This window comes from Gorilla gorilla, chromosome 13, assembly GCF_029281585.2.
Source record: "Gorilla gorilla gorilla isolate KB3781 chromosome 13, NHGRI_mGorGor1-v2.1_pri, whole genome shotgun sequence".
NCBI classification, from domain to species: domain Eukaryota; kingdom Metazoa; phylum Chordata; class Mammalia; order Primates; family Hominidae; genus Gorilla; species Gorilla gorilla.
The window spans coordinates 59,944,699-59,957,814 of record NC_073237.2 but is presented as its reverse complement, the minus strand read 5'-3'; the positions used below and the strand labels follow the sequence as shown (position 1 = coordinate 59,957,814).

The 13,116-nt window shown below is 42.2% G+C and overlaps 2 protein-coding genes across 19 annotated transcripts in view; one reads left to right on the top strand and one right to left on the bottom strand.

Annotated features, from left to right (window-relative positions):
• Positions 1-9,675, bottom strand: part of SPATA6L (spermatogenesis associated 6 like) — a 159,227-nt gene extending 149,552 nt beyond the window's left edge. For 6 of the 18 annotated variants that reach the window (XR_008668441.2, XR_008668440.2, XR_002007379.4 and 3 more), the window contains exons 1-3: positions 9,388-9,504; positions 9,019-9,166; positions 6,500-6,787 (exon numbers count right to left, since the gene is read on the bottom strand). The gene's annotated coding sequence lies outside the window, so the exon portion shown is untranslated. Of the gene's footprint in view, positions 1-3,980; positions 4,228-6,499; positions 6,788-7,962; positions 8,068-9,018; positions 9,167-9,309; positions 9,523-9,554 lie in introns of those variants that run through there. The other 12 variants (XR_010130221.1, XR_010130222.1, XR_008668443.2 and 9 more) reach the window with 9 other exon arrangements.
• CDC37L1 (cell division cycle 37 like 1, HSP90 cochaperone) overlaps positions 9,574-13,116 on the top strand; it is a 28,245-nt gene continuing 24,702 nt past the window's right edge. The window contains exon 1 of the mRNA XM_004047762.4: positions 9,574-9,899. Coding sequence (XP_004047810.1) covers positions 9,768-9,899 — 132 coding nt within the window. The 5' untranslated portion in view covers positions 9,574-9,767. The remainder of the gene's footprint in view (positions 9,900-13,116) is intronic.

The following is a 13,116-nucleotide window of genomic DNA, read 5'->3' as shown; positions in this document are numbered from 1 at the left end:
TCCCATGGGTATACTTTCACAAAAACATATGGTACACAATTATTTCTAGTTGAAAAAATGCTGGAAACCAACTAAATGTTCATTAGGTAGGATCAGATTAAATCAGTTATGGTTTAGCCATATGATGGAATATTATGGAGCATGGAAAAAGAATGAGGCAGACAGAGCTATATATTCTAATAGTAAATAGTCTCTAAAATATAGAGCCAAGAAAAAAAAGGCATAAAAAATGTATACAATGTGCTGCCATTTGGGAGAGAAGGAGAATATTGTATCTACATATATGCTTAGAATATCCCTGAAAAGATATGCTAGAAGCTGCTATTAATGTAATGTGTACCTCTGGGGAGGGACCTGGGGTAGGGAAGCAGAGAGGAAGTTATTTTTCATTGAATATCTATACGTACTTAAAAAATATATTTTTGCCAAGTACTTGCATTATTTAATCCAAAAAGGAAACCACATTAAAACAAGTAGAAAATGTAAAATAATAGAAAGGATTGGTCTGGGACTATAGAAAGGAGCAGGAGCTGGCTTCTTCAGCTTTTTGGAGCTATATCCTATATACTGCATGCCATAAAAATATCCATGCAAGTGTGTTTGCCACTTCTGCTTCCAGTGCAGGGCTTCTTATCCTGTGATTCCTGGCTATCTCAGGGGTCTTAAACCTCCTGAAATGATAGGCAGCATTTTCTACATGTGCATATATGCATTTTTCCAGGAAGAGTCTGTGGCTTTCATAATCTGAAAGGGGAAATGTTAGTCAAGTCAGGTTTTACAGCACAGTTCAGTGCATGCTGACTCCTCTTCCTGCCATCGGTTCCCCATCTACAGCAAAAAGAAAGGCTACCTGGGTTATCAGACAAGGTGGCAGGTAAGAAAAGAGGGCCTGTTCTCTCCATCACATCCATACTCCCTTATTAGAGCAAAAGGACAGCTGTATTTCATAAGTGATTTAAAAAAAAGACCCTCAAAGTCCTGTTGTAAGCCATTTGTTTATGTCTGGACTCAACAGACTCATTTGTCAGGCTCTACAATCTTTTGAGCAGTGAATTATTCATTAGCAAGTATGAATAACACCAGCATATTGAGTTTCCAAAGTGAGTTAGTCATTTGCATTTGTAAGAAATGCCTGAAAAGGAAGAAACACAAAAACGAAAAAACACTCAAGAACATGAAATGATCTGGATTATTTCAGTAGTAGTGCATTTCCAGGTCAATGATTTTTTATTTCTTTTAAAGCATGGGCCCAGTCTCAAGACCCAAGAAATAATTGTCTTATATTTGGCCTTCTCCAAAGTCTTTCTCTAAAATGTTGTGTAATAGTTTAGTTTTCTCAAACTCTGATATACAGAGAAGAAAGTTTTACCTTTCTCACTTTTGTATGTATGAGAAAGCTCAATGAACTACACTGAGTTCTTTCCTTGGTTCTAACAAACTACATAAAGATGAAGTATAGCAGGGTGCAGTGGCTCACGCCTGTAATCCCAGCACTTTGGGAGGCTGAGGTGGGCGGATCACCTGAGGTCAGGAGTTCGAGACCAACCTGGACAACAAGCGAAACCCTGCCTCTACTAAAAATACAGAAATTAGTGGGGTGTGGTGGCACACGCCTGTAATCCCAGCTACTTGGGAGGCTGAGGCAGGATAATCGCTTGAACCCAGGAGATAGAGTTTGCAGTGAGCGGAGATCGCGCCACTGCACTCCACCCTGGGCAACAGAGTGAGACTCCATCTCAAAAAATAAATAAATAAAAAAGATGAAGTGTGTATATACATATATACATACATATATATGCACACATACATATATACATACATACATATATACACATATATAATTTATATATATATTAATGTTAATATCCTTTAGGCAAACTTTACATTAGCAGAATCTGGCTGTCAGCATATGAACTCACTGATCAATTCCAGCCCCACTCTGCATCATTATAGGTACATTATATGCTTCCCTATATGATTCATAGGAAGTACCTATGAAGCACATTTACCAAGAAAGTTGTAGTTGAATCTAATCAACTACACTGAGTGTTGCACTGTCCGATGATAAAAATATGGTAGCCATTTATAGCTATCTAACTGAACTAAAACTAAATACATTTATTTATTTATTTATTTAGAGATGGAGTCTCGCTCTTGTCACCCAGGCTGGGGTGCAGTGGCACAATCTTGGCTGACTGCAACCTCTGCCTACTGGGTTCAAGCAATTCTCCTGCCTCAGTCTCCTGAGTAGCTGGGTTTACAGGCATCCGCTGCCACACCCAGCTAATTTTTTGTGTTTTTAGTAGAGATGGGGTGTCGCCATGTTGGCCAGGCTGGTCTCAAACTTCTGACCTCAGGTGATCCGCCTGCCTCAGCCTCCCAAAGTGCTAGGATTACAGGTGTGAGCCACAGCGCCCGGCCAACTAAATACATTTAAAATCCAGTTCCTCCTTGCATTAGTCACATTTAAAGCACACATACCCATATGTTGCCAGTGGCTACTGGTATTAGATAATGCAGGCAGAATATTTTTATCATCACAGAAAGTTCTAATGGGCAGCATTGCTCTAGAGTTAACTTCACTTAAAGGAAATATGGAGGATAGAACAACATGTTAATGACAACAAAAGGAAGCAGGCAGACATATTTATAACAGAACATGGGACATTCCAGCACATACGTGCAGTCCCAGCTACCTGAGAGGCTGAGGTGGGAGGATCATCCGAGCCTGGGTGGTTGAGGCTGCAGTGAGCCATGATTGTGCCATGCACTCCAGCCTGGCCCACAGAGTGAGATCTTGTCTCAATAAATAAATAAGTAAACAAACAAACAAATAAGTAAATAAATAGAGCCTGGCGCAGTGGCTCACGCCTGTAATCCCAACACTTTGGGAGGCCGAGGCAGGTGGATCACCTGAGGTCGGGAGTTCGAGATCAGCCTGACCAACATGGAGAAACCCTGTCTCTAGTAAAAATGCAAAAAACTTAGCCGGGCATGGTGGTACATGTCTGTAATTCCAGCTACTCGGGAGGCTGAGGCAGAAGAATCACTTGAACCTGGGAGGCAGAAGTTGTGGTGAGCTGAGATCGTGCCATTGCACTCCAGCCTGGGCAACAAGAGTGAAACTCTGTCTATAAATAAATGAATAAATAGCATCTGGGACATTCTATAGGACCCCTAGCCCAGTTAATCTGCAATAAGTCAATGGCATTAAAAAAAAAAAAAAAAGGAAGAGGTGAGGGAACTGATTTAGATTAAAAGATACTTAAGAGACCTCACAACCAAATGGAATATGTGGACTTTGTTGGGACATTAATTCAAACAAACCAAATGCAATATTTGAGACTATCAGGGAATTTTTTTTTTTTTTTGAGACAGAGTTTCACTCCTGTTACCCAGGCTGGAGTGCAATGGTGCAATCTTGGCTCATCTCAACCTCCGCCTCCCGGGTTCAAGTGATTCTCCTGCCTCACCCTCCCGAGTAGATGGGATTACAGGCATGCACCACCACGCCCGGCTAATTTTTTGTAACTTTAGTAGAGACAGGGTTTCTCCACGTTGGTCAGGCTAGTCTCCAACTCCTGACCTCAGGTGATCTGCCCGCGTTGGCCTCCCAAAGTGCTGGGATTACAGGCATGAGCCACCATGCCCAGCCTATCAGGGAAATTTGATTATGGTTTGGACATTAGATAACACCAAGCAATTAATTTTTATATACATGATAAATGGGCATTATATATATATGATAATGCCCTTGTGTTTATGTAAGGCAAATATTAACATTGTTTAAAGACATATATTAAGGTATGTAGTGGTAAAATGATTTAATGTCTAAGATTTTGCTTTTAAGTATTCCAGTCAATGAATAAAAGGAATAGATAAAGCAAATGTTGTAAAATCTTGATAATTATTGACTGTGGGTGATGGATGAATGGGGTTTCTGTAATTTTATTCTTTTTTGTGTTAAAAAAAATACTCACAATAGGCTGGGCATGGTGGCTGACACCTGTAATCCCAGTTCTTTGTGAGGCAGAGGCCAGAGGATTGCTTGAGGTCAGGAGTTCAAGACCAGCCTGGACAACATAGAGAGAACCCATGTCTACATTAAAAAAAAATTAGGTGGGCATAGCAGCATGCACTCGTAGTCCTAGCTACTCAGGAGGCTAAGGTGGGAGGATCCCTTGAGCCCAGATGTTGGAAGCTGCAGTGTGCTATCATCTTGCCACTGCACTCCAGCCTGTGTGACAGAGCACAATCTTGTCTCTTAAAAAAAATCATAATAACAATTTAAAAAAACCTTTAACATATAAAATTCCCTTCAATATAAGTCTTACACATACTGAAAGAGAAAATGTAATGGATCTATTCACCTCAAATTCAGATGAGATGAGAAAATTATTGTGGTGTGTAATAATGCTTTACAAGTAATTCAGAGGGACATCCACTTAAAGGGGAAAAAGTAGCGCTGGTTGTTTTGCTTTTTTTTCTTTTTTCTGACGGAGTCTAGCTCTGTTGCCCAGGCTGGAGTGCAATGGCACAATCTCAGCTCACTGCAAGCTCCACCTCCCAGGTCCACGCCATTCTCCTGCCTCAGCCTCCCGAGTAGCTGGGACTACAGGCGCCCACCACCATGCCCGGCTAATTTTTTGTATTTTTAGTAGAGACAGGGTTTCACTGTGTTAGCCAGGATGGTCTCGATCTCCTGACCTCATGATCCGCCTGCCTCAGCCTCCCAAAGTGCTGGGATTACAGGCGTGAGCCACTGCGCCTGGCCAGCGCTGTATTATAATAGTGATCTCTGCATGAATATCCAAAACAGGAGCTGGCAATTTGAGTATTTCTTTACATATACACACTTCTCAAGAATTTTCCAGGAATCTTCCAAGGAACGAATCAAATTGCAATTGCACAGCTTTTAACAATCTTGAAGTCATTTGGGATGTAGACCCACACATGGGTTCTGTTTCACCCAACTTTATTAGAGTTTATGAGTCAGACTCATGTTACTCTTTGGCTTGTGCTTTCATTTACTGGCATTTGTAGGCTCAATGCTTACATAATGATGCAACACAAGTCCTTCCACAAGGGCTGCCCTTGGGCATTTTGGACTACATAGTCTTTCCATTTAAAAGTAATTTCTACTCAGAAAAAAACCTAATTTGCTCCTTTGAGTTTCAGCTGGCTAGCTCTATGTCCATGGGAGTAATAGGCAAATTATGACCCAAAGCAATTTCCAAGGAATTTTATTTATTATCCAAAATAAGAAAGTAGAAGTGTATGATTAAGTTCCAAGACTTGTTTAAAAAGTGTCTACTGGAGCTGGGCATGGTGGTACATGCCTGTAATCCCAGCCACTTGAGAGGCCGAGGCAGGAGGATCTCTTGAGCCCAGGAGTTTGAGACCAACCTAGGTAACACAGCAAGAACTGTTTCCAAAAATAAGTGTTTACTATGCCAGGGCACAGGATTCAGATCCTGAAGTCAGCAATGGCTCAAGATGAGGCTACTTCTGATATCATTATATCCACTCCTTATCTCCTACCAAAATATACTTCTTTCTATTCCTTTTTCACCATCTTCTGCCTTTATTTAACCTTTTCTTTTATCCTTGTTTCCATTTATTCATTCTCTATCCACTTATTCAGCCCACATTTATTGAGTGTCTACTGTAAGCCAGGTATTGTTCTGAGCCATGTAAGTACAAGAGTGAATAAGAAACAATCTGTGCTCTCATGGAGCTTACATTCTATTGGGGTAAGAAACATAATAACTAAGTGAACATAAAATAATAGTATGATGAATAGTACAAAGGAAATATACAAGGTGGTAAAATAGAACAGGTTGAAGAAGAAATGAGAACTTCATTTAGACTCACTGGCCAGATTGGCCTAAGAGTATGAGATTTGGTCTAAGATCTAAGAAGAAAAGCATGACCACTAGCAAGCCTTTCAAAGTAAGAGAAAAGGCAAAGGGAATAGCAACTCGAAAGGGCCATGAGTTAGGAAAGGAACTGCCATGTTCGAGAAACTGAAAGGAGTCCAAGAGAGATTTTGGGGTGGGAGAGGGCAAGGAAGGTGTTAGGGAGAGGGTTTAAGAAACGACATTCAGGGCCGGGTGCAGTGGTGCACACCGGTAATCTCAGCACTTTGGGAGGCCGAGGCGGACAGATCACCTGAGGTCAGGAGTTCGAGACCAGCCTGGCCAACATAGTGAAACCCCGTCTCTACTAAAAATACAAAAATCAGCTGGGTGTGGTGGTGCACATCTGTAATCCCAGCTAATCGGGAGGCTGAGGTAGGAGAATCGCTTGAACCCAGGAGGTGGAGGTTGCCATGAGCTGAGATGGCGCCACTGCAGTCCATGCACTCCAGCCTGGGAGACAGAGTGAGACTCCATCTCAAAAAAAAAAAAAAAGAAAGGAATGACACTCAGGAATTAGGCTGCCACTAGGTTTCACAGGAACTTTATCAATTACGGCAGAAGAGAATGTGATTGCCTACCTTACTGCCACAAACTCTTCCTCCTTGCTAACAGAACTCCAGTTTTGTTCAGGTAGCAATGCATCCAGCTCCAGACAACAAATCATAATTTATGTAAGCCAGTTCTGGCCAATAAGATATAAGGATTTCACTAGAAGGTTTCGAGAAATATCTTTACTCTTCATATGAGAGCCACAAGTGAATAAAGCTGTTTTGCCTCCTTCTCTGTCTTCCTGCTTTAGCTTCTGCCATATTTTGATGTGATGTCCAGAGCTGTAGCAGCCATCCTGCAACCATGATGTAACAAGCCTGAAGATGAAAGTAAACAGATTTAGGATGCTAGGGAGGAGGGATAGGGATTGAAAGAACCTGAATCTTCCTTTCCTTTTCCTTTCCTTCCCTTCCCTTCCCCTCCCCTCCCCTCCCCTCCCTTTCCTTTCCCTTCCTTTCCTTTCCTTTCTTTCTTTTGCGACACAGTCTCGCTCTGTCACCCAGGTGGAGTACAATGCTGCGATCTCAGCTCACTACAACCTCCACCTCCCAGGTAGCTGGGATTACAGGCATGCACCACCAGGTCTGGCTAATTTTTGTATTTTCAGTAGAGATGGGGTTTTGCCATGTTGGCCAGGCTAGTCTCGAACTCCTGGCCTCAAGTGATCCACCCGCCTTGGCCTCACAAAGTGCTGGGATTACAGGTGTAGGCTACCACGCCTGGCCTGAACCTGAATCTTTAATGACATCTTCAAACTGCTAAGCCTATCCTGGGATCATTCTTTTTGTTAAATACACAATAAATGTCCTTATAGTTTAGGTTTCTTTTAGCTGAGGTTTCAGTTATTTGCATTGAAAGCATATAATTGATATAGCAGGGGTGAGACATGATATGATTTATGTATTTTTTAAAAATCTCTCTGGCAACAGTATGAAGAGATTGTAAGGAGCAAGAATGGAACAGAAGCATGGAAGACTACTGCAGTAGTTCTGAGAAGCAATCATAGTGTTCTGGCCTAGGGAGTACGCAGTAAAGCAGGAAAGAACTTTTGGGGGTAAAAACAGTAGGACTTGCTGTTGGTATGAGAGGTAAAGGAGAGGGAGGAACTAAGGCTGAACTCTAGGTTTTGGACTGGATGGTGATGCCACTGATTGACACAGAGAAGACCCAAAGAAGTTTGGGGAAGGGGGTGAGATCAAGGGTTTGGATGTGTTAAATTTAAGATGTGTATGAACCATTAAAAAGAGATGACAAATCAGCGGGTAGACATGTGTCTGGAGCACAGGGGTAAGGTCAGGACTTGGATTTCAATTTGAGAATTATAGATACACAGATGTTATTTAAAGCCACAGGAATAGACAGGATTCTCCTCACTGGCCAAAATATGAGGAACTCTAAAGTTAGAGGTCAGCTAGAAGGGAAGAAGACTGAGGAGAAGTAGTGAAAGAGGTAGGAGAAAAACTAACAGCATTAGCGTTTATATGGGGCTTACTTTATGCCAGGCACTATTCAAAGCACTTTGTGGCTTCATGGAAGCAAAGAGAAAAATGTTTTTCTTTTCTTCCTCCCTTTCCAGTCTCTCCTGTGACTTTCACCCCTAAATTCAAAAGGTTTAGGTGCAAAAGTGATTCTCAGCTTTTATTTGTAATTAATTTTATAGTAATCTTGTACTGTTATAATCTTGTACTGTTATAATACTATAATTATAGTATACATTCATTGGAAAAATATTCAAACAGCACAGTACAGGGAAGCTAAATGTGGAAAGTAAAGATCCTCAGAAGCTTTCCTTCCTAGGCTCACCCACCAGAGGTAATCATTAACAGTTTCTTGCATATCCTCCAGGAATGTTCTGCACACACACACACACACACGGACGCAAACAAATACCATCCCTCTATCTTCTCTCTCTGTATACGTACGCATATGTTTAATTCTGCAAGTTGCTTTGTTTAAAACTAAATACCTTTTGGAGGTATTTATATATCAGCATATTCAGATACAATTTACTTTTTTAAAAAAGGGTAATATGCCATTGTATTAATATTCCATAATTTAAGTTCCTCTATCGATGGACAATTAGAACGCTTTTTTTTTTTCTTGCCACACACACACAAAAATTGCTGCCAGAAATCTTTGTAGTAAATCTTTGGATATTGGTGCAAAAATAATTGTTGCATACTTTCTTAGTGGTGAAATTGCTGAATCAATCCGCTCAAGCCTCTCATATTGTCAAATTACTCCTCCTAAAAGGTTATACTAATGACATTCTCACATCATTTCCTTACGTCTTGGTACACATTTGGTATTAAGCGACTCCACAAGTTTGCCAATCTAAATACACGGAAAAAAATGGCGTCATGTTGTTTTTATTTGGGTCTCTTTATGAGTAGGGCAGCAAGACCTGATTGTTAAACGTGCAAGTTTTGAAGTTAAACTCCCTGGGTCTGGATCCTACTTCTTGTAAAATGTGTGATCTCGGGCATGTTGGGTCTATTTCCTCGTCTCAAAAAAAGGGGATAAAGAGAGTACATATCTTTAGGCTTACACAAGATACGCAGGCATACAGGAAGCCCTTCTTATGCGTTCGCTACTAGCGGTACTGATCCTAATTTTTTTGAAGCCGTGCTGGCTCCGGTACTTTATTTTTGGTGTGCTCCTCCAACCAACCAAGTTTCGCAGAATTCTGTTGTTGCCTGTAATTAGAAATGAGAGGAAAATTGGCTCCGCTTGTTCAAAATTCTCCTCCCTCCGCCCCAACTCTGCCTTAGAATCACTGGTTTAAATGTCAATGTAAAGGAATGAGTTCCAATTTTTAAGCAACATGTAAAGTGGTCACCTGGTCTGAGTACCTCCCGGCGGCCAGGACCCGCCGTTTTCGGTATAGGGAACACCAGATAACAATATATAACGCTACCTAACAAACGTTTCTCCACCCACAGCGCCATTAGCGGTTAAGTTTGCAGTGCCGAAGAGCTGCAAGAAAACGGGGCTTGAAACAGGAATACAATCGTAGATCCACCCACTACACGCAAAGGGCCCGGGACGCGCCTCCACAGCCCCGCCCAACCGGAAGTGACGCACCGCGCCGACTATTTCTTCCGCCGTCCGCCGGTGGCGAGGCCCAGGCTGTCGCCGGGTGTGCAGCGGCGTCGCGGCCAGTAGAGGGATTCTGGGTAACGGCCCCGGCCCCCGGCTGGGCTTCTGGCTCGGCGCAGCAGGTTCCATTCACGCCAAGTCTGTTGGCAGTGGCAGTTGTAGGGCCAAGGGCGGTTGTAGGACCCGGAGCAGCCGGACATGGAACAACCGTGGCCGCCTCCGGGACCCTGGAGCCTCCCTCGGGCCGAGGGTGAGGCTGAGGAAGAGAGTGACTTGGACGTGTTCCCCAGTTCTCCCCGCTGCCCGCAGCTGCCAGGCGGCGGCGCCCAGGTGAGAGGGGGCCTGCGTTCTGCGGAGGGATGGAGTGGTGCTGTCGCCAAACCCCTGGAATTCCGCGTCTCCCAGACCCTCTTCTACGCCTTTTTCTACGCCCACCTCCCTGCCGGGGGCCGGGGACCTGGGACCTGACGCCTGATGCCATCCCACCCCTTTTATGGCATCTTCGGAGGGGAGATGGGGTGGCCATATATTACCAACCTCCACCTCCACGCACATGTTTTCTTTCGCCTTGGCTGATTCCTATTCACTCTTGGAATACCTTCCTCCATCTCCCCTTCCTGACAGCACTCAGATTTGGGGCGGCTTATGCTGTAACATTGACCCTTTGTCCTCTTGTGAGAGGTTTTCCCCAAGCACTTTATTCTGTTAAAGGCTCTAGCATACTTGTGCACAGTTGCTAGGAACAGTGAATGATTGTAGTTCAGCATCACACTGAGTCCTGACAAAGATTTCACATGCGATTTTCACCGATGTTGACAACTGAGTAAATTCTTTAAACCTCGCTTTTGACGCTGGCGTACATCTCTCCCATTCGCGTGACCATCTTTGCCTTACTGTTTTATTTTTTAATTTTGCTTCACGTCATTCTCCAGTGAAAATATATACGCATATACTTGTCTTTTCCTTCAGACTTCTCTTAGGTTCCTGGTATTGTGTTTTCAATCCAGCATTCCTGCCTTCCTGCGACTGAAACGTATCCAAATGTGATATACTATTAAGGATTTTTCAGGGACCTATCTTAGGGGATACTTACATACTCGCATCACCTTGTCCTGTTTTTTTCTCCGAATCCGTGTGTGTTTTGGAAGTATATTTCAGAATCACAGACTAAACACTAATATATTCAATGGATCATAAGTGTCTGCCGCCTTCTTGCAAAATGGGGTTCCCAAGAGTGTAACAGATTTAATAGTAGTTTTCCTCTCAACTTATTTTGCTAGATGTTAATGAGAATGAGTTAAATTGCTTACCAGTAAGCGTGACATTATCAATCTTATGCCCAGCTAACAGGGTTAGTTGGCTTCACACAGAGAAAAATGCTGTTTCATAACCACTGTCTGCACTTTGGCCAGCTAAGTCACTGGGGAACTACAAGACATTTTTTAGGAGGACAGAATGAGAGTTGATGGGTCCATCATTAGTCACCCACTAATTTTGGATCACTAGTGTCATCTTTATATACAAAATGTATTATAAGCACATGATGTGCTAGTGAGGAAAGAAGAATGAACAGCAGATGCCATTGTCAATTTTGAAGGCATATGAAGAGAAAAAAGGGTGTCAAGAATTTCAGTGCATTGTGGTTGAATTACAGAAGTAATCTAGAGAAATATCTGTATGTTAATTTCTTACTTGTGCACTTCTAAATTTGTTTAGCTGGAAGAGATTTTAGAAGTGAGTAAGCTTATCTCTCTCATTAAAAGTGATTTCCCTGAGGCCATATAACTAGTTAGTGGCCAGGTTAAAACTAGAACCCACTTATGACTCCTAGTCCAGTATATTTTCCCACCTACTGCACTGCCCACCATGTGAAATACTGTAAAACTTTGTCTGAAACTACCTTAAAATGGTATTAAAATTTGCAAAGTGGGCCGGGCGCAGTGGCTTACGCCTGTAATCCTGCACTTTGGGTGGCCGAGGCGGGTGGATCACCTGAATTGGGGAGTTCGAGACCAGCCTGACCAACATGGAGAAACCCCATCTCTACCAAAAATACAAAATCAGCCTGGTGTGGTGGCGCATGCCTGTGATCCCAGCTACTCGGGAGGCTGAGGCAGGAGAATTGTTGGAGGCAAAGGTTACAGTGAGCCGAGATCACACCATTGCATTCCAGCCTGGGCAACAAGAGCGAAACTCTTGTCTCAAAAAAAAAAAATTTTTTTTGCAAACTGATTATTAATTCTAAGTTCATGTGTTTATTACAAACCTACTTATTGGTCTTGCTGGCTTTAAGACTTAAATTTTTGGATTGGAATATTTGGAAAAAATAAAATGTTTAATTGATTAACATTTTATAATCCTAAAAAAAGCTTTGGCTTAATTTTATCAAATAAGGGGGATCTAGACTTCTTAATGTAGTATGTGATATGTAGTTCTTAGATCCAATTAATGTAAAGGCAGATCATGTTTAATGTCCCTCTAAAACTTCTGTATGGTCATGGATTAGAACGTGACCTAATATTTTATTTAATATCTGAATACATGTTGGATAGTTTGCCCAAATGGCCAAATGTTGTCTGGGTAGTTTGTGGAGAATTAAGACATAAATTATTTTTAGAATTTTTCGATTTGAGAAAAGAATATTTGCTCCCAAATAATTTGAAAATGCAAGATAATTTCTATTTATCCATATTACCATATTACTTTTCTTGATATATTATCTTTTCTTTTCTTTTCTTTTTTTTTTTTGAGGCAGTGTCTTGCTGTGTTGCCCAGGCTGGAGTGCAATGGCACGATATTGGCTCACCACAGCCTCCGCCTCCCAGGCTCATGTGATTCTCCTGCCTCAGCCTCCTGAGTAGCTGGGATTACAGGTGCCCACCACCGTGCCCAGCTAATTTTTTTTTTTTTTTTTTGAGATGGAGTCTCGCTGTGTCGCCCAGGCTGGAGTGCAGTGGTGCAATCTCGGCTCACTGCAACCTCTGCCATTCTGGGTTCATGCCATTCTCCTGCCTTAGCCTCCCAAGTAGCTGGGACTACAGGCGCCCGCCACCATGCCCGGCTAATTTTTTGTATTTTTAGTAGAGATGAGGTTTCACCATGTTAGCCAGGATGGTCTCGAGCTCCTCCTCGTGATCCGCCCGCCTCGGCCTCCTGAAGTGCTGGGATTACAGGTGTAAGCCACCACTCCCGGCCATGCCCAGCTAATTTTTAAAATATTTTTAGTAGAAACGGGGTTTCGCCATGTTGGCCAAGCTGGTTTCAAACTCCTGACCTCAGGTAATCTGCCCGCCTCAGCCTCCCAAAGGGCTGGGATTACAGGCGTGAGCCACTGAGCCCAGCCAAAAGAAGTTTTATATACAAAAGTTCTTACATCTTTTCCTACAAAATAAGTTTTATAGCTTAATTTTTCTCCTTTTCCTGGCTCTGTTTTAAGCATAGTCTACAGTTATTCTTGATCCTATTCTAAGATAACTATTCTTGATCCTATTCTAAGATAACAAAAAGTAAAAATAAATATTTTATTTTAAAATATTATATTTTATAT